The sequence below is a fragment of the Ovis canadensis genome, chromosome 7, assembly GCF_042477335.2.
Source record: "Ovis canadensis isolate MfBH-ARS-UI-01 breed Bighorn chromosome 7, ARS-UI_OviCan_v2, whole genome shotgun sequence".
In the NCBI taxonomy this organism is placed as follows: domain Eukaryota; kingdom Metazoa; phylum Chordata; class Mammalia; order Artiodactyla; family Bovidae; genus Ovis; species Ovis canadensis.
In genome coordinates this window covers 30030799-30058240 of record NC_091251.1, presented here as the reverse complement: position 1 = coordinate 30058240, position 27442 = coordinate 30030799, and the positions used below count along the sequence as shown (strand labels likewise).

Here is a 27442-nt window from a genome sequence, read left to right as displayed (position 1 = left end):
TGGTAAATTATAGTAGTCTTAGTCTAAACATGATTGGTAAGTAGAAAGCAGGCTGAGGCTGAGAAATTATTCCATGTTGTTAATTTTCTTCTTTGGATTTCCCCGGTGGCTCAGTAGTAAAGAATCCACCTGCCAACACAGACATAGTATTTGATCCCTGGGTTGGGAAAATCCCCTGGAGGAGGAAATGGCAACCCTGGAGAATGGCAACCTAGAGAATCCCATAGACAGAAGAGCCTGGCAGGCCATAGTCCATAGAATTGCAAAGAATCAGACACGCCTGAGCGACTAAGCACAGCATGGGTTTCTTCTTCATCAGTGGGAAGGCCGTGTTAATTTAAGTGAACAACAGTAAAACCTGCCTATTAAAATAGTGGGACATACTCATAGCACATGGCTTTTATCAGTACTTTAAAAGAGCCCTTACTGTAATAGGGTGGATAGGGAAAAATAGAAATACTTAAATTTAATATTTCATGGTTATATGTTCTGTGTTCTGGTACTTTTGAAATATTTCAGTGAGAACTTAAATTATACTTCTTTCTGTCAGCATTTAATAGAAGAAATGAGATGATTCAATTTTGTAGTAAGAGCATATGCTAAATGCTAATCTATCATTCTGTTTGAAAGAAGAAAGCATGTTTATATTTTGTGAATTGATTAATATCATTCTCTTGATTCTTATTCTAGCTAGGTTTATTTTGGTATTATTTTTATAATTTAAACATTACACTGGAATTAGCATTGAGGGAACTCAGAAGTTAATATATGTTATTAGATAATAATATATCATTCTATAAAGTTATTTGCAGATTTAAAATTGCAAAACCCTTGTTTTTAGTCAAAGGCTCTGATGACTTTCTTCAGAATTTGAAGTTCTAAGCACATCATGTGCTGTAAAACATAGAAATAGTAAATGTATTTTGATCAGTTGACATTCATCGGTAGATATTATGGAAAGAGAAAGAGAAAAAAGTCCCCAGAGGCCACAACTGTTTCCTTCTTTGGTCTGCCAGAAATACATGTAAAGTGAACAGGCTTTCAAAATGTCACTGCATCAAGGAAATCATACCTAGAACTGTTTTTCTTACCTCAAAAATCAGTACTACTATATTTTTCTAGTATATTAACCTGGAAACCCTTTGGCTACTGATGATGTGGCAACTTTAAAGTTTGGTAAATAAGTGTCTTCTTTAGGCTTTTGGGATTGATATTTTATTGTGTTACTATTATTTTTGCAGTGTACTTCCACAGGCATGCCAGTCCATATGCAAAGCCGATCTATGTTAAGACCACTGGAGCTAGCCTTACCTAATCAAGCCTCCTATTCGGAAAACGAAATTTTAAAGAAAGAATTAGAAGCAATGAGAACTTTCTGTGATTCAGCAAAACAAGACAGACTCAAACTCCAAAATGAACTGGCTCACAAGGTGGCGGAGTGCAAAGCCTTAGCACTGGAATGTGAAAGGGTGAAAGAGGATTCAGATGAGCAGATAAAGCAACTAGAAGATGCCCTGAAAGACGTGCAGAAGAGAATGTATGAGTCAGAAGGTAAAGTGAAACAAATGCAGACACATTTTCTTGCCTTGAAAGAGCACCTGACTAGTGACGCAGCTGCTGGGAACCACAGGCTGACGGAGGAGCTGAGGGATCAGCTGCAAGACATGAAAGTGAAATACGAAGGTGCGTCCGCGGAAGTGGGGAAGTTGAGAAACCAGATCAGACAAAACGAAAGGTTAGCTGAAGAGTTTAAGAGAGACGAGGGCAAGCTGATGGAAGAGAAGAAGCGACTGCAGAGGGAGCTGAGCATGTGTGAACTGGAGCGAGAGAAGAGAGGAAGGAAGCTCACGGAGATGGAAGGCCAGCTAAAGGACTTGTCAGCCAAGCTGGCCCTTTCTGTTCCAGCAGAGAAATTTGAAAACATGAAGAGCTTGTTATCAAATGAAGTAAACGAGAAGGCAAAGAAATTAATAGATGTGGAAAGAGAATATGAAAGATCGCTTAATGAAACTAGACCATTAAAGAGAGAACTTGAGAATCTGAAGGCCAAACTGGCTCAGCATGTCAAACCAGAGGAGCATGAGCAGCTCAAGAGCAGATTAGAGCAGAAGTCAGGAGAACTTGGGAAGAGGATCACTGAGTTAACATCGAAAAATCAGACGTTACAAAAGGAAATCGAAAAGGTCTGCCTGGATAACAAGCTCCTTACACAACAAGTACATAACTTAACAACTGAAATGAAAAATCATTACGTCCCTTTAAAAGCAAGTGAAGAAATGAAAAAGTCGCATGATGTAATTGTTGATGATTTGAATAAAAAGCTTTCAGATGTGACGCACAAATATACAGAAAAGAAGTTGGAAATGGAGAAGTTGCTTATGGAAAATGCCAGTTTAAGTAAGAATGTCAGCCGCCTGGAAACTGTGTTCATACCTCCTGAGAGACACGAGAAAGAGATGATGGCTCTCAAATCCAGTATCACTGAACTTAAGAAGCAGCTGTCTGAGCTTGATAAAAAATGTGGTGAAGACCAAGAGAAAATACATTCACTCATGTCTGAAAACAGTGATTTGAAAAAGACCATGAGTCATCAGTATGTGCCAGTGAAGACCCATGAAGAGATTAAAACTGCCCTGAGTAGCACACTGGATAAAACCAATAGAGAATTAGTAGATGTGAAGAAGAAGTGTGAAGATGTAAATCAAGAATTTGTGAAAATAAAAGATGAGAATGAAATATTAAAAAGAAATCTGGAGAACACTCAGAACCAAGTGAAAGCTGAGTACATCAGCCTAAGAGAGCATGAAGAAAAGGTGAGCGGCCTAAGGAGGAGCATGAAGACGGTCCAGGACAACAGCGCTGAAATACTGGCTAACTACAAAGAAAGCCAGGAGGAGATTGTAACCCTGCATGCCGAGATCGCAGCCCAGAAAAGAGAGCTCGACACGATACAGGAATGCATCAAGCTAAAATATGCCCCAATCATCAGCCTAGAAGAGTGTGAGAGAAAATTTAAAGCCACCGAGAAAGAACTAAAAGAACAGTTATCCCAGCAGACACAGAAGTATCATACCAGTGAAGAAGAGGCCAAGAAGTACAAGCAAGAGAATGAGAAGTTAAAGAAGGAGGTCCTCACTCTTCAGAAGGATCTAAAGGATAAGAATGTTCTCGTTGAGAATTCTCATGAAACAGAAAGAGTATTAAGCAGAAAAACAGAAGAGCTGAACAGACAGTTAAAAGACCTGTTGCAGAAATACACAGAGGCAAAGAAGGAGAAAGAGAAGCTCGTGGAGGAAAATGCCAAGCAGACTTCTGAGATCCTTGCAGCACAAACTCTTTTGCAGAAGCAGCATGTACCGCTGGAGCAGGTTGAGTCCCTGAGAAAATCTCTTAGTGGTACAATCGAGACACTCGAAGAAGAGCTGAAGACTAAGCAGAGATGTTTTGAGAAAGAGCAGCAGACAGTGACCCAGTTGCGGCAGATGCTGGAGAATCAGAAGAACTCCTCTGTGCCCCTGGCTGAGCATTTGCAGGTTAAGGAAGCATTTGAGAAAGAAGTTGGAATCATAAAAGCTAGCTTGAGAGAAAAGGAAGAAGAAAGCCAAAACAAAACCGAAGAGGTCTCCAAACTCCAGTCTGAGATTCAGAATACCAAACAAGCATTAAAAAAATTAGAGACTAGGGAGGTGGTTGATTTGTCGAAATATAAAGCAACGAAAAGCGATTTGGAGACACAGATTTCCAACTTAAACGAAAAACTGGCCAATCTGAATAGGAAGTATGAGGAAGTATGTGAGGAGGTTTTGCATGCCAGAAAGAAGGAACTGTCGGCTAAAGATGAGAAGGAATTGCTCCATTTCAGCATTGAGCAGGAAATCAAAGATCAGCAGGAACGATGCGACAGGTCCTTAACAACCATCACGGAGCTACAGAGAAGAATACAGGAGTCCGCCAAACAGATAGAAGCAAAAGACAATAAGGTAATGATGATGCTTTAGGGAAGCATGGCCTGGTGCTGGCAACCCCAGGGCAGAACTGCCAGGGTACAACAGGACCCTTTAGTGTAGCACTCCACAAGACAGGTTTACCAAAGCATTGACAAAGGGACCATTAAATGCCACCTTTTTAGTGTGACTATGAATATGCCAAAACCAAAACTGAGTTGAGAAAAAGGTAAATTTACACAAACAGAAATCAAAAGCAGTTTTCCTTTTGTTTTCTCATTTGGTTCAGCCAAGAACTGTGGAAGGATAGGGAGACTCAAGATTCACTTGCCTCAAAAATGAATAATCAAAACCCAGGGGGTTTTAGGGCACCTAAAGAATGGGAAAGGAAAAAAAAATTAAACTACGTTTCTGGGCTGCAAGAAGCTGAAGACACTGCAGAGCCTCCCAGAATTTGAAGCCTCCCAGAATCTTGAAACTCACTCATACCAGTAAATTGAGCCCTCCAACTCACTGTACATCTTCTCTTCCTTTAGACAGAATGTCTTTGTCCCTCCTTTCTACCTGCTCAAATTCTCTACATTCCTTAATGCCCACATCATCACTTAACTCTCCTTCCTAAAGCCTTCATTGGCCGATCTAGCCTGTTCCTCTTCCAAAATGTATGTTGTGTTTTGGTTTTGACATCCATTTACAGCATATATATTACCATGTCAGAATGATATGGGTGGTCTTCCCAGCCAGTTCTTAAGAGCAGATTCATAACTTATCTTTCCTTCTTATTGTTCATCCTCATTGTACAATTTACAGAACAGGTGCTCAATAACATTTTCAAAACTGGTAGTTGAATAAAGTATGTACTAGGAAGATGAGAAATCAGGGAGACTGAATGCAGTTTTATTTTACCCATTCAAATAATTATTAAATGCCTTCTACCTGCCAGGTGCTGTGTTTAGTGCTGGGAATACAGTGACACAGCCCCAGCTTCAGCCCGGTTGAGTGGTACATGTCTTGACCTTCTGACTTGTCTGCTCATATGACCTAGAACTTTAGGAAATCAGTTATGAATATAATATGAAATTATGATAACAAGTAATTAATTTCCACTTATGATTGTTGCCACTTATTAAGCACATTCTACGTACCAAGGAGCTTCCCAGGTGGCACTAGTGGTAAAGAACTTGCCTGCCAATACAAGAGACCTGAGAGACACAGGTTCGATCCCTGGATCGGGAAGATCCCCTGGAGGAGGGCTTGGCAACCAACTCCAGTATTCTTGCCTGGAGAATCCCATGGACAGAGGAGGCTTGCGGGCTACTGTTCATAGGGTCGGACATGACCAAAGTGACTTAGCACGCACACCCACATACCAAACATATGTTAGGATTTTACTTGATTTTCTTAACTATGAAAGATTTTCCCTGTACTGGGAGGAAATCATATACTGCACATACTGTTGAAATAATCTTGACAGTATTCATTCCTCAATTTTCTGCTATATAAAGGTAAATTTTGTGTCTCAGAGAATGAGCCCTGTGTAAAGATGTTCCTTACAAGTGAATAGATGACTAACACGTGTTTCTCCCACAACCTTTTTTCTTTTTTCATAAGATAACTGAACTGCTCAATGATGTGGAAAGATTAAAACAGGCCCTCAATGGCCTTTCCCAGCTCACCTATGGGAGTGGGAGTCCCAGCAAGAGGCAGAGTCAGCTGATTGACAGCCTGCAGCAGCAGGTCAGGTCCCTGCAGCAGCAGCTGGCGGTGAGTACCTGGGACCTGCAGGGCTTCATGCTGATATGCGCAGGGTCACCTTTGCTTGTTTGTAAAATCTTATTTAGAAATCAGATTAATTTGTGCTGTGTTCAGATCCAAGAATATAATCATTTTTGCTAGAAGTTATTTATACTAATGATACGATATCATTTTGGTGTGCTTGTTATGTACCAGGCACTATACTAAGCATTTTGTGTCCTTGATCTTCTTCACAGTCCTACAAAGTTTTGTTTAGCCCCCCCACTTAATTCTTAAGGATGAAAATATGCCTGAGGTCATACAACTAGGATTTAATCCTGGGACTTACTCCAAATCTGATAGCTTTCCAACTGTTGCAGACTCTAAAATATTGGTCCACTTCTTCCTTGATAGCCCAATTGGTAAAGAATCTGCCTGCAATGCAGGAGACCCCTGTTCGATTCTTGGGTCAGGAAGATCCGCTGGAGAAGGGATAGGCTGCCCACTCCAGTATTCTTGGGCTTTCCTTGTGGCTCAGCTGGTAAAGAATCTGCCTGCAATGTGGGAGACTTGGGTTTGACCCTTGGGTTGGGAAGATTTCCTGGAGAAGGGAAATGCTACACACTCCATATTCTGGCCTGGAGAATTCCATGGATGGTATAGTCCATGGGGTCACAGGGAGTTGGACATGACTGAGCGACTTTCACTTTCAAACTAAGGGAAGCTTCCCAGGTGGCACAATGGTAAAGAACCTGCCTGCCGATGCAGGAGATGCAGGAGACCTGGGTTTGATCTCTGGGTCAGGGATATCCCCTGGAGTAGGAAATGGCAACCTACGGTAGTGTTCTTGCCTGGAAAATTCCAGGGACAGAGGTGCCTGGCGGGCTACAGTTCATGGAATCACAAAAGTTAGACATGACAGAGCACACTTTTTAAAATAATCTTTTATCCTTATGAATAAAGGTAGGCATTCTTATGGTTTATATACATTATATCCTTATATATTAAAAGAAAATATGTTTGTGTGTGTGTATGTGTATATATACATATACATTCATAAATACCTGTGTGGATATGTATCTCTTTTATATATTAAAAGAAAACATCTGGATTAAGAAGGTGAAGTTGGGAGTTCAGTTCTAAGCCCTGCCACTTAATACATTCCCCTTAATCCTTGGCTTCCTCATCCTTAGAACAGGATAATATGAACTGATTGCTTGCTTGTTTCCTTTTTTTAGTTGAATGAGCTGTGAGGCTAAGTAAAATGTAGCCCAATCAAATGTAAATTGTTGGGTACTATTTTTCTGATCTATAGGAATTTGTTGTGAGTTGTTTTTGAATAGAAGAAAGTTATTTTTTAAAGTGTTCATTTTATAACACTCTTGGCCTACAGATTAATGATGACATATTGCTGATTTGGATTTTACCAAAAGGATGTGGTAGATTTTTCAGTATTCAGAAATATTTGTTTATTATTTATTATGTTCATGACACTGTGCTAAGCACTGTCAGGGATAAAGAGAGTATACAGTCTCTGTCCCCAAGGGTTCTGGGTAGTTAGGCAAAATATATATCCATAAAAAATAAAATAATGAGACAAAAATATCAAATATAGAATTGAGTCTACGGTCCCAGGATCTAAGGGATATGAATTGCCAGGAAGGAAAGGTTACTGATATGGTGGAGCTAGTTTGAAAGAGGGAGGGAGTACCTGGGCTGAGCTTGTATGTGGATGGTGTTTTGGTAGGCGAAAGGAAAGCAGAGCCTCCCTCAGGCAAGGGAAACATCATGAAGCAAGTGGCATGCATCCCTCAGGGTAGCAAAAGGGCTCTAGGCTGGCTAGTCCTGGGAGCTGCGTCTGAGGCCCAGTGGTGGAGGCTGTTGAGAATCAAGCTGATGCTTTCCAGTTCCCTCTTACAGATATGAGATATTAGGTATTAGCTAATGAAATGTCACCCAAGATTTTTGAGTGAAAAGTGATATGAGGACAGAGTTACCTGAGTCTCAGTAGCATGAAAGGGAATAAAGTCTAGAGACAGGTGATGAGATGGGAAGTTTTTGCAACAGTCTAAAGCATACGTTAGTAAGTGTCTGGATAATTTCATGGCATTAGATGTGATCTAAGGCAATAATTTCATATTACCTAGGATGAGTGGCATTGCTTTCATTGTGAATGTTCCCACACTTTCTTTAGAAAAGTTTATACTATTGTTTTGCTATGGAATTTTGCATCTGGTGGGTCCAAGGTGGTTTGTTATCGGAATATAGCGGGAGCACTTTAATAATACTACTGCTTAGAAGCATCAAGCCTGAGGACAGCGTTGTTACAAGCCTCCATGTGTTTGAAAACATGAATGCTGATAGTCTGACCTCCCCATCTTTCCACACTTGTAGGATGCCGACAGACAGCACCAGGAAGTAATTGCAATTTATCGGACACACCTTCTTAGTGCTGCACAGGTAAAGTAGAACCACTCCTTTGGGTAGGGTATCATTTTAGAGAAAATAGTTCTTTATTTTCCAGTAAATTTATGTGAAAGTCATTGATGTTTAAAGTAGCTGTACCCCCATATGCTTATTTTAAAATAATTGTTTCTTTTAATCATGGGTTGCATGTCTTCCAGAGAAATTTACAAAGCTGTGTGGCAACACAGCATCTTAAATTTAGTGTTGTCTCCATCTGCTTGTCACTCATGTTGTAGACAGTTTGGCAACATGTGATGGCAGCACACATTACTAGTATCGCTCGCTGGAGGTAATGCCTTGACATCCACACATGGCTGTTGCTGAAAGAGGAGAGTAGGAAGAACTTCACTGTTTCTTGGTAGCTCAGAAGGGTTTCTTTGAAATGTAGAGAATACCAAAAAAGTGACAAGTGTGCACAGAATTGCAATAATATAAGAAAACAGAGGTTCTGTTAGAATATCAGTAGTATTTATTTATTGAGCCTTAATCTCAGTGAAGCATAAGACCACAGATTGCCTTCTTGAGGGGTGTAGTGAAAAAACTATTTTTAAAATCACACTAGGAAATATGTTTAACATATGAAGTGTTTTATACTTAATACTCTGTAGAAACACAATCAGCATCACCAAAATTCTTCGGGTAGATTTTTTGGGAAGACAGTTGAGACAATGTTAGAATAGCAGTAGCAGGTGAGATGTAATAGAGATTGTTTAGGATTTGAAGTGTCCACACTGGGGGGGGGGAAAAAAAGAAGGTTATTTTTAGAAAAAGAACTAGGTAAAATAAAAAGGAAGAGATTCTTACAGTATCAATTTCTTAAAATGAAAAGGCCTGCCTTTTCTGTAGGAGATAAAGGGGAAACCAATGGAAACGGACGAATAATATGGAAAAGTCTCTTTGGCTGCCTTCTTTTGAGTAGATAGAAGGTGAGCTGGGGTTTGAAAGTTGTTATTACTGTAATTATTAGAGAAGACTGTTGACGGACAGCAGGGTGGGGAGTTCTTTGGAGGGGAAATAGTAGAAAGTATAGAAGCTCTGTGTTAGTGAGGGTGAACTTGCCTGGCTCTGATTCTGGTCAAGGCGGGGAGCAGCATTCTGAGAGACAGCAAGGCTAACAAGCCTATCAGCTTTTTATCATGTGTGCTTCAGAAATACGAAATTATTTTCTACTGACTCCTAATGAAACATAACAAAAGCAATTGGCGTATGAAATAGTCTTGCCTTCTGGCATCATAAAGTTAACTAAGAAATTCAGTTTAGTCAACTATGGCTAATGTTTGGAATTTAAACATCCTGCTGTTACAGAAACAGATTTTGGAAGCTAAACTTTTTATATTATAGGAAGTGTTATGCTGGAATCCATTCAAGTGCTCAAGCAAAGGAAAAGGGAAGGGGTGGCTGTTGTAAGCCCACCAATTGACTTGCATTTAATCAACCTCTTGCCATCATTTTAACTTTAAAGTGTCTCTTTCTGAATATAAGCAGATAGCATTCATGTTAAAAGACCTCAACATCACTAGTAAAAGGGGAAATAAACAAGGAGGTACCATTTTTCACTGCTGGGATTGGCAAACATTAAACAAAAGGATAATCTGTAGCACTGGCCAGGGCATTGTGGAAGATGGACACTTATACCCTGTTGGTAGAGTGTAGCTTGTCATTATCTCTGTAGAGGGAAATTTTGTAGTACCTAGCAAAATTTAAAAATTGAGCCTGCTTTTTTGACCCAGCAGTTTCATCTCTAGGAACCTGCCGTGAAAGATTGGAAACTCCATAAATGTCTATTTTTGAGAGAATGAATAAAGAAATTATCATACACACAGTAGAATAGTATACAATAATTTAAAATAATTAAGGCAGGGAATTCTAGTGGTGAAGACTCTGGCTTTCACTGCCATGGACCCAGGTTTCATCCTTGGTTGGGGAACTAGGATCCTACAAGCCATGTGATGTGTCCAATAAATAAATGAATAAAAATAAGCAATAACTTGAAAAAGATTTCTGTGACACTAGGTGGAAAGGCAAATTGCAAAATAATATATATGATCCTACTTATGTACAAAATATAAATATAGGAACTTTCATTAATTTTCTGATAAAAAAACTTGGCAGAAGCAAAAGGAACGTTTCCTTGTAGTAGTTTACTTTGCTCATCTGTAATTTATACTGCCTCTATCATCTGAGCCATTAGTAAATTAGAGTCACTGGTGTGCACTACTTTCACATTGATTGTCCTTCTTTCTATGATAGAGCTCTACTCTGTCTTCCAATAAATTGTTTAGAATGTCACCACGATGGTGAGGGTTTAGCATTTGGTGAATCACAACCAGGAAGGTCCTGTTATAAAGCCCCGTGTCTTACGAATTTGTGTGTGAATGAAGATGACATGAACGCTTCTCCCTCCCCCCTTTCTCCCCAGGGTCACATGGATGAGGACGTGCAGGCCGCCTTACTACAGATTATACAGATGCGCCAGGGGCTCGTGTGCTAGTCAGCACCCGCCGGCCCACAGCGGCTCTCCCTGTTGGTGCTGAGCGTTCTCTGTGCAACTCCATGGCCTTTCTGGGCCTCGCTGTGCTCGTACAATTAAAATAAAGTGTGTCTTGACCCATCAGTAGGTTTTTAATTGAGACAGATATGTTACTGAGTTCTTTAATGTGAGTTCAAATCTTATATTCTGTGTATGTTACTTTTACAATTAGACAAACAACATTAACACTTTGGCTTGGATTGTTTGAATTGATTGAGTACCCAGTAAAACCTGAGCCAACTGGGTAGGTCCATTTGAAGAGGGATTAGGCGGAAATAATTATTTAAAGGTTTCTTCCAGAGAAATTAATTGGGTTGGGAGACACTTTTAAGTGGATCAAAAGATCTTTCAGGTCTTCAGTCAAGCCATGAGACCTCATCAAGTTTCAAGGAACACATGGTAACTTGGCCAAGTTCCATTTTTATTCAAGTAACTTAATGAATGCCTTTTATTTCTTTTGGAGGTACACATTTTTTTTCTTTTTACACTAGTAACATTTATGCCTTTTAAAGTAAATTTCATTTCACAGATGGTTTGCAGTGCTAAATTACATTTAGGTTAAGAACAGGCAAGGGTGGAATATATCAAGAATTCATAATAAAATTGCCTTATAATCTCCATAATGGTATCTTAATTTTCACTTGTGGTGACTTTTCTTGCCAGAGTATGTAGAAAACTATGATTAATGGTCTACTAGATTTTTCAAAGTGTCAAAAGTTTTAGACATTTTTTTTTTAGTAATTACTCTGACATTTGCTACTATAGTAACCAAGTGCTCATAATGTATGCATCCTCCAAATGTTTTGTACTTATTTATAGGAAAATTGCACTAATGAGATTAATAATGTAAAAGGCAGTTTTCTTGCAAAATTAGCATTCAAGAATGGATTTTAGAGGACAGATCTTTAAGGATTTAGACAAAGTGCAGTAACATAGTAAACTGTAAGAATATAGATAGCAAGAAAATAATGCAATTGGACATGTTTATAGTAAATATTATATTATAACCAACCATTTTTATTATTTCTGTCTCCTTAAGGAGTTTATATGCTTTGTTATTTTATTAATATTTTATTTACTATTCAGATTGAAAATTACTAATTTGACTATTAGCAAATAAACTACACAAATAAATCATTTCAGCCGTTTTTTTTAAATTGCAAAATGTGCCTTAGCAATAATCTTTGAGCATCCTGAACCAGGTTTTGATCCCATTTTTGTGAATTACAAGGACAAAGGACCATCAGAATAACTTATCCCACCAAAGGATAAACTATTGTAGTTCTTCAGTATAGAAACAACAGTGAAAAGTCAGAAATGGATTTATTTTTAATTATTTAGTTAAGTATACACAGTTTACATAAGCAATATTTAGATTCTTTAAATTTTATATTTAATGTTGTCCTTCAGCATGAGTTCTGTTTCATGAGTTTTAAGTCACCTATTGAAGCTCTAGAATAGAGAAGTTCTTAAGTGAATAATTTTCAGTGTTATACTTTCCTTATTAGGGATGGTAAGGGAACCCCTGTATGGTTTTATATATGTTTTATTTTGTCTTCAGCCATCAAAAAAAAAACCATTTTCTGTGGAATATTGTTTTGAACATCCTTGTGAGGGGTTTACAGGGTGATCAAGTCCATTTGCTGTTTTTGGAGAATTTTGGGTAGAGAATGAGGGGGTGCAAAGTACAGATCAGTTCAGTTCATTCGCTCACTCATGTCTGACTCTTTGTGACCCCATGAACTGCAGCATGCCAGGCCCCTCTGTCCATCACCAACTTCCGGAGTTCACCCAAACCCACGTTCATCGAATGACACCTATTTTCGCCTAAATGACACCTGCATTTAGCTATGTAGAATGCAATACCAAGTAACCTCCTTGAATTAATCTCGTTTTCTCATTCACTCACCTTTGGATGTCGAATGCAGAGCTCGTACAAGCCTTAACAAATGAAACATATACAATGTGTGATGCTGGTCTCTTTGCTCTTCTGTATTCAGAAAGACTGTGAAGTCTGAACTTAGGCCAAGAGGAAGATCAGTTGTCTAGGATACGAATGCTTTCTGAAAGAATCTCTGAGTCCCTACTGGAGTGCAGCCCTTCGTTGAAAGCTTTATTACTGTTTGTTGCTTGTTGTTGTTGTTGTTGTTTTAATCACTCCTACTTCATCAGAAAAGCTCATTCCTTTTAACAGAGGGTTAGTATTATAAAGAACCTTTAAAATAAAATATTAATGCAATGAACATCTTAAAAGTTGATAATGCCGTGACTCTAAGCACCAGCTCAGTTTCAGTTCAGTTCAGTTGCTCAGTCATGTCCGACTCTGCGACCCCATGGACTGCAGCACACCAGGCTTCCCTGTCCATCACCAACTCCTGGAGCCTACTCAAACTCATGTCCATTGCATTGGCCTTCTCTTCCTGCCTTCAATCTATCCCAGCATTGGTCTTTTCCAATGAGTCAATTCGTCACATCAGATGGCCAAAGTATTGGAGTTTCAGCTTCGGCATCAGTCTTTCCAATGAATATTCAGGACTGACTTCCTTTAGGATTGACTGATTGGATCTCCTTGCAGTCCAAGGGGCTCTCAAGAGTCTTCCCCAACACGACAGTTCAAAAGCATCAATTCTTTGGTGCTCAGCTTTCTTTATAGTCCAGCTCTCACATCCATACATGACTACTGGAAAAACCATAGCTTTGATTATACAGACCTTTGTTGGTAAAGTATTATCTCTGCTTTTTAATATGCTAAGTTGGTCATAGCTTTTCTTCCAAGGAGCAAGTGTCTTCTAATTTCATGGCTGTAGTCACCGTCTGCAGTGATTTTGGAGCCCCCCAAAATAAAGTCCGTCACTGTTTCCATTGTTTCCCCATCTATTTGCCATGAAGTGATGGGACCAGATGCCATAATTTTAGTTTTCTGAATGTTGTTTTAAGCCAACTTTTTCACTCTTCTTTTTCAGTTTCATCAAGAGGCTCTTTAGTTCTTCTTTGCTTTCTGCCATAAGGGTGGTGCCATCTGCAATCTGAGGTTATTGATATTTCTCCCAGCAATCTTGATTCCAGCTTGTGCTACATCCAGCCTGGCATTTCTCATGATGTACTCTGCGTATAAGTTAAATAAGCAGGATGGTAATATACAGGCTTGATGTACTCCTTTCCCTATTTGGAACCAGTCTGTTGTTCCATGTATAGTTCTAACTGTTGCATATTGACCTGCATACAGATTTCTTAAGAGGCAGGTCAGGTGGTCTGGTATTCCCATCTCTTGAAGAATTTTCCAGTTTGTTGTGATCCACATAGTCAAAGGCTTTGGCTTAGTCAGTAAAGCAAAAGTAGATGTTTTTCTGGAACTCTTGCTTATTCGATGATCCAGCAGATGTTGGCAATTTGATCTCTGGTTCCTTTGCCTTTTCTAAATCCAGCTTGTACATCTGGAAGTTCACAGTTCACGTTGAAACCTGGCTTGGAGAATTTTGAGCATTACTTGGCTAGCGTGTGAGATGAGTGCAGTTGTGCGGTAGTTTGAACATTCTTTGGCATTGCCTTTCTTTGGGATTGGAGTGAAACCTGTGGCCTTTTCTAGTCCTGTGGCCACTGCTGAGTTTTCCAGATTTGCTGGCATATTGAGTGCAGCACTTTCACGGCATCAAGCACTAGTGACACCTGTGCTGTTCTGAAATTTCAGATGTGTGTGTGCATGCTCAGTCTTGTCCGACTCTTTGTGACCCCATGAATTGCAGCCCCCCAGGCTCCTCTGTCCATGGGATTTTCAAGGCAAGTTTACTGGAGTAGGTTGCCATTTCCCACTCCAGGGGATCTTCCCAACTGAAGGATTGAACCTGGGCCTCTTGCATCTCCTTAATTTGCAGGTGGATTCTTTACCACTAGCACCACTTGGGAATTAAGCTTAATCCTTCTTATAGCTTGTTTTTTATTTAAACCTTTCCTCTTGTCCCTAACCAGTATTATACAGTTTAAATTTTTCTGTAATTCTAAATGCATTGGATCATTGGTGCTTTAAAAAGCTTGCAGCCTTAGAACACGAGCACTTTTTTTTCCCCCAGTGTTACCACCTTTCTTCTAACAAAGACCTGAATATTGGTCTCATACACAAGCTTCTTACCTACAGAGAACATGGTTCATATTTTCAGTTTGCTTGTTTCAAAGAAAAAAAGGGAAGAGTTTCAAATTAATTTTTGGTGTCCATGATGACTAGATACATCAGTGCCTGCTTACACTAATGCCAAGTGGTTAATATTGACAGTAGTGATTACAAACTTCTTTTGACATCTGCTTCCCCATGGTGGAAGAAAACTGTTTGTTGCAGTGTCTTTATCTTCCTCATCACTGGATTCCACAACCTTGTGGTGATCCTTTTCATCCTACAAGTTCTATGTATCAGAGTAAAGGCACCAAAATAAGGATTGAAAGAGAATTGCCTGTGATAATTGTGCAAATTATGGTTGCACACGTATGGCAAGGGAAGAAGAACCTGGACCTTGCTCCTGGCTGCTGAATGTTGTGAATAAATTTCAGAGAGGAAAAATAATTACTGTGAGTAATTTTCAGAAAAAGAAAAAAAGCAAACGGCACCAGAAGATATGTCGTGCACAAAATGCTGAATAGATATTTCAGCTCCCACTTCATTCAGTGTTGTTCCCAACTAAACTGGATTTAAGACTGCTGTTGGAAATTAAATTCTTCCTTATGACTTGGGCTTGACTGTTTGAAACAAGAGTGTCTATACTAGCCTCTCCACGGACATACCAACCTGCTTCTTAACGTGGCTCTGTTTCTCACTGCATGTATGGATCTTTGGCTCATGAGAATCATGAATGTAGAGAATTAAATAAAAAACTGCAGCAAAGATGGCACTCCAATAAGATTCTCTGGGCATTGAGACTGTTTGTGTTTAGCATAATTGGACATGTGGCATCACTTATGCATTAAAGGGCATTTTCATTATTTATGCCTGCATGAACAAACATCGATGATGAATGATTTCCACCAAAAAGACAAGGTTACAAAAATGTCATATGTAAATGAAAAAGAGCCAGGACTTGTGAGGGTTGCTTCTCCAGTTATAAGTGTGTATCTGTGTATACATACCTACAAACACATCCATATATATAGTGAAATAATAAAGGAGATAAACATCTATAAAAATAATGTTCCTTATAACTGATATTTAGCATCAAATTATACTTAATAGGCCCAATTTTTATTTTATATTTTAAATAGGTTTGCAGTTGTTTTTTTTTTCAAGATAGCAGTCCTGGAAATATTCTGAATTCAGGAAAGAGTTTAGAGAGGTTATTGCCTTCTTAATAATTTAGAGCTTCTATTGCTCTGCCAAGTCAGAAGATTAACATTTAATAGAAAAAAATTATATATCTATAATTCAGTCACGGCTATTAGATCAGATGGATTTTACATTAAGTGAAAAAGATGTTGAGCATTTAAGGACCATTAAACTACAGGACTCTTTTATTGGGTTTTAAGGCCTCCAAGCCCGGGTCCTGCTGCGAAGAGTATTTATTTTACATATACAGAACACGTTAAGGATGGGAAAAGGGCATACATTTTAAAAGAAAATAGGCCATGAAAAAGTGTGATTTTCCACATTGTGAACAGCTACCATACAGACTCAGTCTTATTTTATAATAATTAGTTTTATGCATCATTAAGTAGCTTTCTTGCAAACTGAAGGAACATGGTGCAGGCCACTTTAAAAGTGGTACCTGCAGGGAATCCCAGGAGCTGGGTACTCTCTGTTGACATTTCACTTTGAGGAACCATATTTCTAATAGTTTCAGGTAGCTCAACATTATAAAGAATTTAAGTTTGGAAATGCTTTCTCTGGTTGTCCTTGAGGACTGGGGGGGGGGGGGGGCGGGGGGAAACCTAGAGAGAAATGACTTTTAATCAGTTTCTACTTTTCTCTACTGATGCCCACATTACCTTCTAAAGGCTGGAATTCAACTCGAGAAAAACAGCACTCCTATGGGAAGAGAGTCTGTACCATCCCCCCCCATTTTATAGTTAATTAATTGGTTGCACTGGGTCTCGGTTATGGCACACAGGGTCTTTGTTGCAGCATGAGGGAATCTTGAGTTGCAGCACGTGAACTTAGTTACAGCATGTGGGACCTATTTTCCTGACTAGAGACCAAAGCCTGCATTGGGAGTGTGGAGTCTTAGCCACTGGGCCACCAGGAGAGTCACCGCACCGGCCCTTTCGTTAAGTGCACGTATCACCTGACTTTGTTGCAGGTAAAACACGACAAGCAATGTCTAAAATAGTATAAACTCTTCTTACTATTTACATTATACCTCCTTTCCCATCCCCACCTCCAAACACTGAGGAAGAATTTTATGTAGGAGTGTAAGCAAGAACAAATAGATTCAGGGAGGATGGAGGAAAGGAGTCCTTGTAATTTGTAGCTTTTTCCCCTACAATGTCCAAACAAATTGTGTGATTTTCTTTCTTGCTATTCTAGGCTTTTTTTTAATTGCCTCCGACTAAAGTGGCACCTTCTGGGCTGCTTCAGAAATTCTCTTTAGGATTTTAAAATGAAGCCGATTCATATTCAGAATCTTCCTGCTAAAATCTGTTAAGCCAAAATAAAAATGACGGCTACTTAAAAATTTTCCCTCTTTGTTGTTGCTACAAAGATTGTCTCAACAGAGTTGCGAGTTCCCATCAATGTACAATTAAACCCTCTTTCTTGTACAGATGGACAGGGATGAACCATCACAGGACTGCCAGCACACATCCTGAGGATTGAAGTGTATACGCCTCATCAAACAAAGAAGGGCTGCTCTCTTGAGCTTGGAGGCTTATTTTGTAAAAGTGAATTGTTCCAGTTGGCCTTAATCCCTAAGCAGTATAGCTCCTTTAAAGCCATCTTTATTCATTCACACCAATTGACACTTTGAGAAATTCCCCCAGCTACTGTTCATCTAAGTCTAAATATATCTGTTAGAGTCGAATGCGTTTAAGAGGATTTGCAATCTGTGATTATCCAAAGTACTATTCATTGTCAATATTTTTGGTGTGCCATAGCCAATCTTGTTATTATAACGTACATAGCCACTTAACTGCAGCAAAGCCCGACTACATCACAGCAACGGGAGTAACCTGAGGAGGGCTTGTCTCCGCTCCATGCTACCATTCTGCCACAGCTTGTGTGGTTATGAACATGAGGAAGAACTTAATACGCTCTTGCTCTCCTTCCACAGACCCTTTTGGGCGATATCACCCTCTGTGTTCTCTGAGCGGAGAGCAGTTTCCAGGACAACAGAGAATCTGAGGAAGATTTAATTGTGATCTGATGTCTAACCAGAATAGGGAGCTGGTGCGTTGAATTTACATTTTAGGTTCCCAAGCAAATGTCAATATGCATATTTATTACTTTTTGCCCTACCTCATTACAAAAAAAGATTTTAAGGTGGCTTGCAATTTTTTTCTTAATATGAGAGGGAAAGAGGAGTGGTAAATACTAAAAAGACAGGAAAAACAAGAAAAAACTTGGGATCTAGAAAACATGCCACAAACACTATAATATTCTGCTTACATTTCTGGAACTGGCCTCAATTTGATGGAACTTTCTAGCAGCCAGTGTTAGGAAGTGGACATCACACATGTGAGACACCGTATCCGCTAGGTAGAGCAGTTGTTTCTGGTTCTGAAGCTGGCCGGCCTTTCTCCCATGTGTCCAGCATGTCATTTCAAACTGGAGTGAAAACTCCAGGGCACGTGCAGTGGGACAAACAGGGTGCATCTTCCTAAGTGCTTCTATCAGATCTGACGGTAGAAGTCTAAGCTATTTTGTAATAACTTTTAAATTTTGGAATAATTACCCTATATGACTGAATCCATGAGGAAGAATTCATATTTTTCTTTCACCTTATATTTTTATTGAACTACTGTTGATTTACAATATTGTGTTAGTTTTAGGTAGACAGCGTGGTGATTCTGTATTTTTCCAGATTATGTTCCCTTGTAGATGATTACATGATTTGTGTGTAATTCCCTGTGCTATACAGTAAATTCTTATTGCTTACCTATTTTATACATGGTTTCTGTTAATCCCGTACCTGATGGGGCTTCCCTGGTGGCTCAGACGGTAAAGCCTCTGCCTGCAGTGCAGGAGACCTGGGTTTGATCCCTGGGTTGGGAAGATCCCCTGGAGAAGGAAATGGCAACCCACTCCAGTACTCTTGTCTGGAAAATTCCATGGACTGAGGAGCCTGGTGGGTTACAGTTCATGAGGTCGCAAAGAGTAGGACACGACTGAGCGACTTCACTTTCACTTTGGTAACCAAAAGATTTCTGTGTCTGTGAGTCTGTTTGTTTGTATATAGAGTCATTTGTATATGGCTTCGCTAGTAGCTCAGTCGATAAAGAATCCGCCAGCGATGCAGGAGACCCTGGTTCTATTCCTGGGTCAGGAAGATCTGCTGGAGAAGGGGTAGGCTACCCACTCCAGCATTCTTGGGCTTCCCTTGTGGCTCAGCTGGTAAAGAATCCGCCTACAATGTGGGAGACCTAGGTTTGCTCCCTGGGTTGGGGAGACCCCCAATCATCTGTTGAGCACTTTCGTTGCTTCCATGTCTTGGCCTTTATAAAGAGTGCTACTATGAACACTGGGGTACATGTATCTTTTAGAATTAGAGCTTTTATCTCTCCTGGATATATGCCCAGGAGTGGGATTGCTGGATCATATGGTAGTTCTATTTTTAGTTCTTTAAGAGATCTCCATGCTGTTTTCCATAGGGCCTGCATCAATTTACAGTCTCGCCAACAGTGTATGAGGGTTCCCTTTTCTCCACACCCTCTCCAACATTTGCTATTTGTAGACTCTTCAGTGATGGCCATTCTAACAGATGGCTCGCTCCTTTTTCTTGGTTGACAGATATTGCAAACAAATTTTTAAAGTCGCTGTCTGTCTGTGGTATTTTTTGCCTTCCATTCCACTCTTTTTGTGTGTTCACTACCCGTGTCCCTTCTGGCCTCCTATGCTGTCACCAAACCCTGAATACTCCATTTTGCACCCCCTTATCCAGGCCTCACATGGTCTCCAATTTTCCTTTATCTCCCTCACCTCTATTCCAAGAAAAGTAATGGTGAAGCTTTCAGAGACAGGAGTTAAAAAAGCAGTATGACCAAATGAACATTTTTGTAAATTATTGATAACATGTCAACTACTATATAAGTAACATTTTTACTTAAAAAAGGTATGTTTAACCCCAAATAATGTATTAACTAGCAGATGCTCTTAGAGACAGTAATAAAATTACTGGGAGAAATTCTATTTTTAAGGGGAGAGGAGATAATCTGTCACATGAGGGGACATCTTGGCTGCCTGAGTCACCCCATCACAATTCCCTCTAAACTGCTGTTGCTTTTCAGATTCCTACTTCCCTCTATATTTTTGATGAAAATCTCCAAGATGTATTATGTAGTGGCCAATTACGTTTCCCTTGACCACCAGCCTATGAGCCACTTTTCCATGTCTAGGGCATTCTCTGCCTCATGTATCTTAACGAGATAAAGAGATATCCGCCCACTATAGAGGCTACAAATGCCAAGGGTTTGCTTTTCCCCAGTATCCTGTATGCAGGCACATGACCCAAGCCAGGTCATTTTGCCAGCTGTGCCCTTGACTTTGACTAGGGGACTAAAAGTAAGAGGGGGAGATGGCACTGGTCTCTCTTTCTGGTTGCAGGGACAGTTGAGTTTGCTCCAAGACAGGTTCCTGGTGCTGAGATGGAGATAATCCCAAAGATTACCATCTAGTCCTTGACGGGCCCACTGTTGTCTTCTCAGACTTTCAAATATGATTTGGAAGACTTTTTTGTCCACTTAGGCCCAAGTCTGGTTTCCACCTTCTCTATAACTCAATGAGCTTCCAAATGCATTTTAAAAATTATTATTTAAAACAATTTTTTAATCCAGTGCATTCTTAATAAATCCCCTAGTTACTTAAAACAGCCGGAATTGAGTTTTGTTGCTTGCAAATAAGAATCAGGGCTGAGTAAACATTTTCCCCCTTATTCCAAAACAACATATATTCAATTTGAAAACTTTTAGAAAATACAGACAAGAAAAAGGAAGAAAACAATTCACCCCTCCAACCCTTCCAAACCTTGCTATAGCCATGGTTAATGCTTTGTTGTCTCTTTTTCAGTCTTCCGGCATGTGTCCTTTCCAAGGAAGACAATCCTGTAAAACAATAATAGTACAGGATTTGGGGGCACTTCCTTCTTTGATCAGGGAATCCAATAAATAGGCTTCCTACCGTTGTTTGAAGAGTCTGAAGTTAAGAGTACTTAACTGAATTGGACTATGTGGGCAAGCATTTGCTCTCAACTCCTTTAAGTTTACATTATGGTTAAATTTAACCTAAGAATCACCTTCAAAAGGATGTTAATTCTTTGCAAAATAGGCTGTAATTTTTCCCCTCTGATTTTGTTATTTTCCTCTTAACTTGGCTTTTCTCTCTCATTCGCAAGTTTAGATTTTGTATTCAAATTGGTCAGTCTTTCATGGTTTCTGGCATTGATATCATACCTTAGGCTTTCTCAACATATGGATCTATATTTTATTTAGTTCTTAATTATATTGTTGTTTATATTAAACAAGCCATTTGTACTTTTTAATGCTATCACATGAGGTACAGATTCAGTTTATTATCCATATTTCTATCCAGTTTGTCTAATTAATTCAGTTATTTTTCTTCTTCAATGCAATAATATTGTTTTTTTCCACTCAAAAGTGCAATAAGTTTCCATTTGGGGCTATTTTTTTAATCTTTATTATGTTCCATGGGTCTACATATCTGTTAACCTCCACTTGAAAAATCTATATGTTATCTCAAGTTCCAAACCTTTTGGCAGTTACTCTAAGAAAGATAAAAGATAATATTGGATAAATAGGCAGAGATTGGGGTAAACCTATTGATTAGAACCATCATTATGGAAAACTCTGTCCTTTAATGTGAGCAGGAGATGGAATGCTCTGGTTAATGTAGAATTTTGGTAAAGAAGCAAGTGTATCGAAGTAATTTGACTTTGCCTTTGAGAATCCATAGGGCTGTCAAGACCTTATTGTATTTCAGGATCATCAGCAACAGCCCAGACACTAATTATCATTATGCTCTAGATGCACTGACGTCCTCATTAACAGAGCTTGGGCAGAATACTGGATACAACAGAGCTGACTGAATTCGCTTTTGGAGTGCTGGGAGTGACGTGAACGTCAGGGTCCTTGGAGACAGGTGGCAAGTCCATCAGTTTGCTATGTGCATTACCAGATCTATGCTAAGCCGATGAATGGACTCTGTGAGTTATGGTAACTAAGACAATGGTAAACAGTTGATCAGTAATTCATGGAGCCATTTCCTAGGGGAGGAAAAAGGTTCTTTCTTTCCTGCTTCACTCCAGATAGCTTTCTGGTAGGGAATCCAAGAGAACCCACTTGGATTATGACAGCACACCACAGAATACCACTGCTTACACTCAGGTCTTAGACAAATAATCTGTAAGATTATTGAGAAGATTGGTTGTATTGGAGGAAATCCGGTGAAAACCCACACATAGGCTGGGGAAACCAGGGCGTTTGTACTGCAGTTTCCCCACTTTTCCCCGTAAGGGCCTTCTTCTATCCCAGATAAATGCGCCAGGGTCGTTGCCCTCAGAGTTCCAGGCTTGCCTGCCTCCTTGCTTTCCCCATTGTATTCCTCCCACTTAAAATGATCTCTCACTCCACTTCCCTGTATAACTTACCCAGTTCTTTAAGGAATAACTTAAACTCCCATGAAATTCACTCCCATGAAGCCTTCCAGGAATTAGCTTTTGGAAGAGTTTTTCCTTTTATTCTGAATACAAAGAAGTTCACAGAACATTTCTTGAGTACTTGCCTTGAATCAGAAAGGCACTGTCTGAGTTGTCCTATTGGCATCTTTCGATGACTGTAACAAACTACCGTGTGCAGTGGTTTCAAACAACAGAAATTTATCCTCTCACCTTCAGGAAGATGGAAGTTCAAAATAAGTTTTACTGATTTTTATTAATATCTCCTGAACCACCTATAAACTACTGGATGGGGGTGGTTGGTTTAGTTGTTGTGTCGGACTCTGCAACTCCAAGGACTGTATAGCCACCAGGCTTCTCTGTCCACAGAACCTTCCAGGCAAGAATACTGGAGTGGGTTGCCATTTCCTTCTCCAGGAGATCTTCCTGACCCAAGGATCGAACCTTGGTCTCTAACGCTGCAGGCGGCTTCCTGCAGTGCAGGCAGATTCTCTACCGGCTGAACAACCAGGGAAGCTCTATTGGACAGAAGAGGTGCTCAAAAAAAAAATCTCTCTCCAAGTGGCGGCGACCCCAGCCCAGACTCTTCCACTTGAAAAAGTGAATGTGCAAATAAATTGAAATGATCTAGAGAAAAAGAGAAGGCAATGGCACCCCACTCCAGTACTCTTGCCTGGAAAATCCCATGGACGGAGGAGCCTGGTGGGCTGTAGTCTATGGGGTCACTAAGAGTCGGACACGACTGAGCGACTTCACTTTCACTTTTCACTTTCATGCATTGGAGAAGGAAATGGCAACCCACTCCAACGTTCTTGCCTAGAGAATCCCAGGGATGGGGGAGCCTGGTGGGCTGCCCTCTATGGGGTCACACAGAGTCGGACACGACTGAAGCGACTTAGTAGTAGTAGTAGTAGAGAAAAAGAGATGAGTAAACAAATAATTGTACTTCAAAATTTCATTCACCTTTGCTGACTACAAAGCCCAATTATACAACATTTTCAAAATGACAAAATTATAGCAATGGGAACAAATCAGTGGTTGCCAGGCGTTGGGCATTCTGGATCATATACCATTTTCAAAATGACCAAATTGTAATGATGGAGAACACATTAATGGTTGCGAGGGGTTAGGGCCAGTGGAGGGAGGGGCGTGCGGCTGAAAGTGGTTGCACACAGGTGATCCGTGGGGATGGAACACTTCTGTACTGTGCTTGCAGTAGAGGTTCAGCTCAGCTCAGTCGCTCAGTCGCGTCCTCCTCTTTGCGACCCCATGAATCGCAGCACGCCAGGCCTCCCTGTCCATCACCAACTCCCAGAGTTCACTCAGACTCACACCCATCGAGTCCATGATGCCATCCAGCCATCTCATCCTCTGTCGTCCCCTTCTCCTCCTGCCCTCAATCCCTCCCAGCATCAGAGTCTTTTCCAATGAGTCAACTCTTTGCATGAGGTGGCCAAAGTACTGGAGTTTCAGCTTTAGCATCATTCCTTCCAAAGAAATCCCAGGGCTGATCTCCTTCAGAGTGGACGGGTTGGATCTCCTTGCAGTCCAAGGGACTCTCAAGAGTCTTCTCCAACACCACAGTTCAAAAGCATCAATTCTTCAGTGCTCAGCTTTCTTCACAGTCCAACTCTCACATCGTACGTGACCACTGGAAAAACCATAGCCTTGACTAGACAGACCTTAGTCGGCAAAGTAATGTCTCTGCTTTTGAATATGCTATCTAGATTGGTCATAACTCTTCTTCCAAGGAGTAAGCATCTTTTAATTTCATGGCTGCAGTCACCATCTGCAGTGATTTTGGAGCCCAAGAAGATAGTCTGACACTGTTTCCACTGTTCCTAGAGTTTTACACACACATTGTACTGATATCAAGTGCCTGGTTTTGGTGTTTTACTATATTTATGTGAAGTGTAACCGTTGGAAGAAACTAGGTAAGTAAAAAGCAGCTTGTGCTGTGCTCAGTCGTGTCTGACTGTTGGTGACACCCTGGGCTGTAGCCCTCCAGGCTCCTCTGTCCATGGAATTTTCCAGGCAAGAATACTGGAACTGGTTGCCATTTTCTACTCCAGGGGACCTTCCTGACTCAGGAATTGAACTCTTGTCTCTGGCATTGGCAGGCAGATTCTTTACCCCTGCACCACCTGGAAAGCCCAACAAACGACAAAACTCTGCTGAAAACCCTGATTACTTCATCCGGACCAACAGGAATCGATTACATGGGACTGAATGAACTGATGAGTATCATTTATATCTGTATGACTTTTGGGAAAATATACTAGAAAATATACTATAATCTTTGTTTCTCAGAAAACCTTTTTTTCTTAGACTATGACCTACAACAAGTTGATGAAGTATACCTTTGTAAACAAACAAACAAACAATTAAAACAGGCATAGGGTAAAAATTCAAAGCATACAAGATGGTATAGAATGAAACCTTTAATCTCCATGCCCCTCAGTCAAGTGAGGATCTTGGGAATAAACATACAAGCAAAAATGCCTATTATCCAAACAGGCTGCCCTGCTCTTTGGGGCGTTTTTGGTTTCGGTTCTTCTTGTCAAACATAAGACAAGGCTAAACAGCTAAAAATACAGAAAAATTCATTGAAGGCTTCTACCCTTTTGGAAAAAAAAAAAGTCTTATGAAGAAAGCATCAAGGGAATGTAGAAAAAAGAATGAATAGGGTGTAGGAAGGAAAACATACAGAATGCAAGACACGGGGTCTGCATCCCGAGGGGCCTGGCTGGGGAATTACAGTCCAGATCTGCATTGTCAGATCTCTTGAGCTTTTAAACACTTGTTTTGAAACAGCTAAAACCACCTAGCCATGTGCAGTTCTCAGGCCTGGTTTGCCTCAGCACGTAGGTTTCTCAGGACAAGGAAAGCTGATCCCAGGGGACTTCATTGGAATGTGGCAGAGCCAGGGCTGTGTGGTTCCTGATCTTAGGAAATGAAAAGCAGGACCTCTCTAATACCTTTAAAACTTTCAGTGACTCTGTAATTATTTGAAATTTAAATATGGTAAAAATAAATCCCCTTGTTTTTCAGAAAAATAAGAAATATATATGGCAAGGTAAAATTTATTAGGAAATTGAGGGTGAAGAGAAAGGTGAGGGTAATGTCCTCATAGCATAACTAAACTTGACCTGCAGAGTTGGCTCTGAGCTTTCTGAAGTTCAAAGAAAAGAGTGGCTCTGCTAGCGTTTTCTGTGTTTTTCCCTGGGCTACTACTGTAATCCAAAGGATAGCGCCTTTAGCACCTGACTAGGTCAAAGAACCTTTTCTGTTATTTTGTGTTACAGTGAAAACATTCAGCAGTGGCCCGTATCCTTTCTCTTCTGCATTTGAACGGGGGTATATTCAAGAGCATGGACTTCCCAGTTTATGCCTTGGCTATGCCGGTCAACAGGAAGAGCCAGGGCCCATGATGGAAAAACTGCACATTAGAATTTCAAAGTGCAAAGTCTGCTGAGAATCTTCTAAAATGGCATCATGCAGGAGAAGAGATTAAAGTCCTGGGGGAAGAAGTTAGCTTTAGATCAAGTGAGGGATGTCTTTTAGAAATGGGTGAGCTTAGCTGGAAGTTGGGACTTGTCTGTATATAGAAAGCCTTTTTGTCTTACTGGATACCGTATGCATGTGTGTGTATATGGTCATGTTAGATATTATCTATGGGTTTTTCTGGGATGTATTTAATGATGAGAATTTATAAAGTTTTGTGAAATGTATGGATGTAAGCAAAAATTTTGTTCTGGTTCCTAGGTATACTCTTGATGATTGGTGTGACTTGATATCCAGACCTGAATGGGAAGAGAAATGCTTTGATTATTACAACAGCTCTTCTTGGCATAAAAGTTTTATGAAAAGTTCTACTCCTAGGATGATTGTTGGTTTTTCTGAATCATGAACTTCAGGGTTGTTTTTTCTGACTCATTTTGGTTTGAGATGTATGTGTGCTGGTATGCATGTCCCCAAACCCCTCACCACTGGTGTTAAGGAGTCAGTCCTTGCTTACATGTATTAACAGAGAGGAAAAATACAGGGGAGAATCAAGCCAGTTTGCGTATAAGAGCTCCCTTCCAGCCTCTACAATGGTGGCTGGAAGACAAGCCATATGACAGGAGGAGATTAAAGGCAGAGAGAGTTCAAAGAGCTCACCAAACAAGTAGGAAATTGATGCTGCAAGTAGACTCATTCAAAAAGGATTTCAGAGTTGTTCAAAGTGGCTCATCATTTCGCTTCAACCCACCATATGCACAGAACTCTGTTAGTGGATGGCCCTACTTCCTGGGTCGTTAGTTCAAACGTTAGAATAAGACTCTGCTACTTCCCCCGAGAATTATTTATATGATATCAACTGAGGGTTTTAGTCACAAGAACAGTTGTCTCATTTAAGAAGAAAGGCGTGTGTCGCTTCAGTTGGGTCAGACTGACTTGGCAGCTCCATGGACCGTAGCGCACCAGGCTCCTCTGTCCATGGGATTCTTCAGGCAAGAATACTGGCGTGGGTAATTTCCTCCTCCAGGAGATCTTCCCGACCCAGGGACTGAACCCGCATGTCTTACATCTCCTGCATTGGCAGGTGGGTTCTTTACCACTAGCGCCACCTGGGACGCCCAAGATGAAAGGTAATTTATTGAAACAAATACTAGGAAGCTCATGGAATCACTGGAAAGATGGAAAGACAGAATCTGAAGGCTGTACAGCCAAATCACGTTGCAGAATTGGTTTGGTGGAGATGCCACTGTTACTGTCACTCAGTGCCAGACCCCAGGCAGGTTTGCATCCTGGCTGCCCCTAACCTGCTAATTGTGAGGGATGCTGGGAAGATGAGTTGAGGGCATCATCAGCACCACCTCATACTAAGATTCATACAGTGGGAGTTTCCCAGTTAAAGAAGTGGTTTCAAATTCTGGGAAGCCCAAAATCAAGCCAACAAAATACAG

At 40.3% G+C, this 27442-nt stretch overlaps 1 protein-coding gene across 4 annotated transcripts in view; it reads left to right on the top strand.

The window, feature by feature from the left end:
* UACA (uveal autoantigen with coiled-coil domains and ankyrin repeats) overlaps positions 1 to 10758 on the top strand; it is an 88111-nt gene extending 77353 nt beyond the window's left edge. For all 4 annotated transcript variants that reach the window (XM_069597672.1, XM_070292486.1, XM_069597671.1 and 1 more), the window contains 4 exons: positions 1242 to 3980; positions 5556 to 5708; positions 8073 to 8138; positions 10564 to 10758. In XM_069597672.1, coding sequence (XP_069453773.1) covers positions 1242 to 3980; positions 5556 to 5708; positions 8073 to 8138; positions 10564 to 10635 — 3030 coding nt within the window. In that variant the 3' untranslated portion in view covers positions 10636 to 10758. The remainder of the gene's footprint in view (positions 1 to 1241; positions 3981 to 5555; positions 5709 to 8072; positions 8139 to 10563) is intronic.
* The last annotated feature ends 16684 nt before the right edge of the window (positions 10759 to 27442 follow it).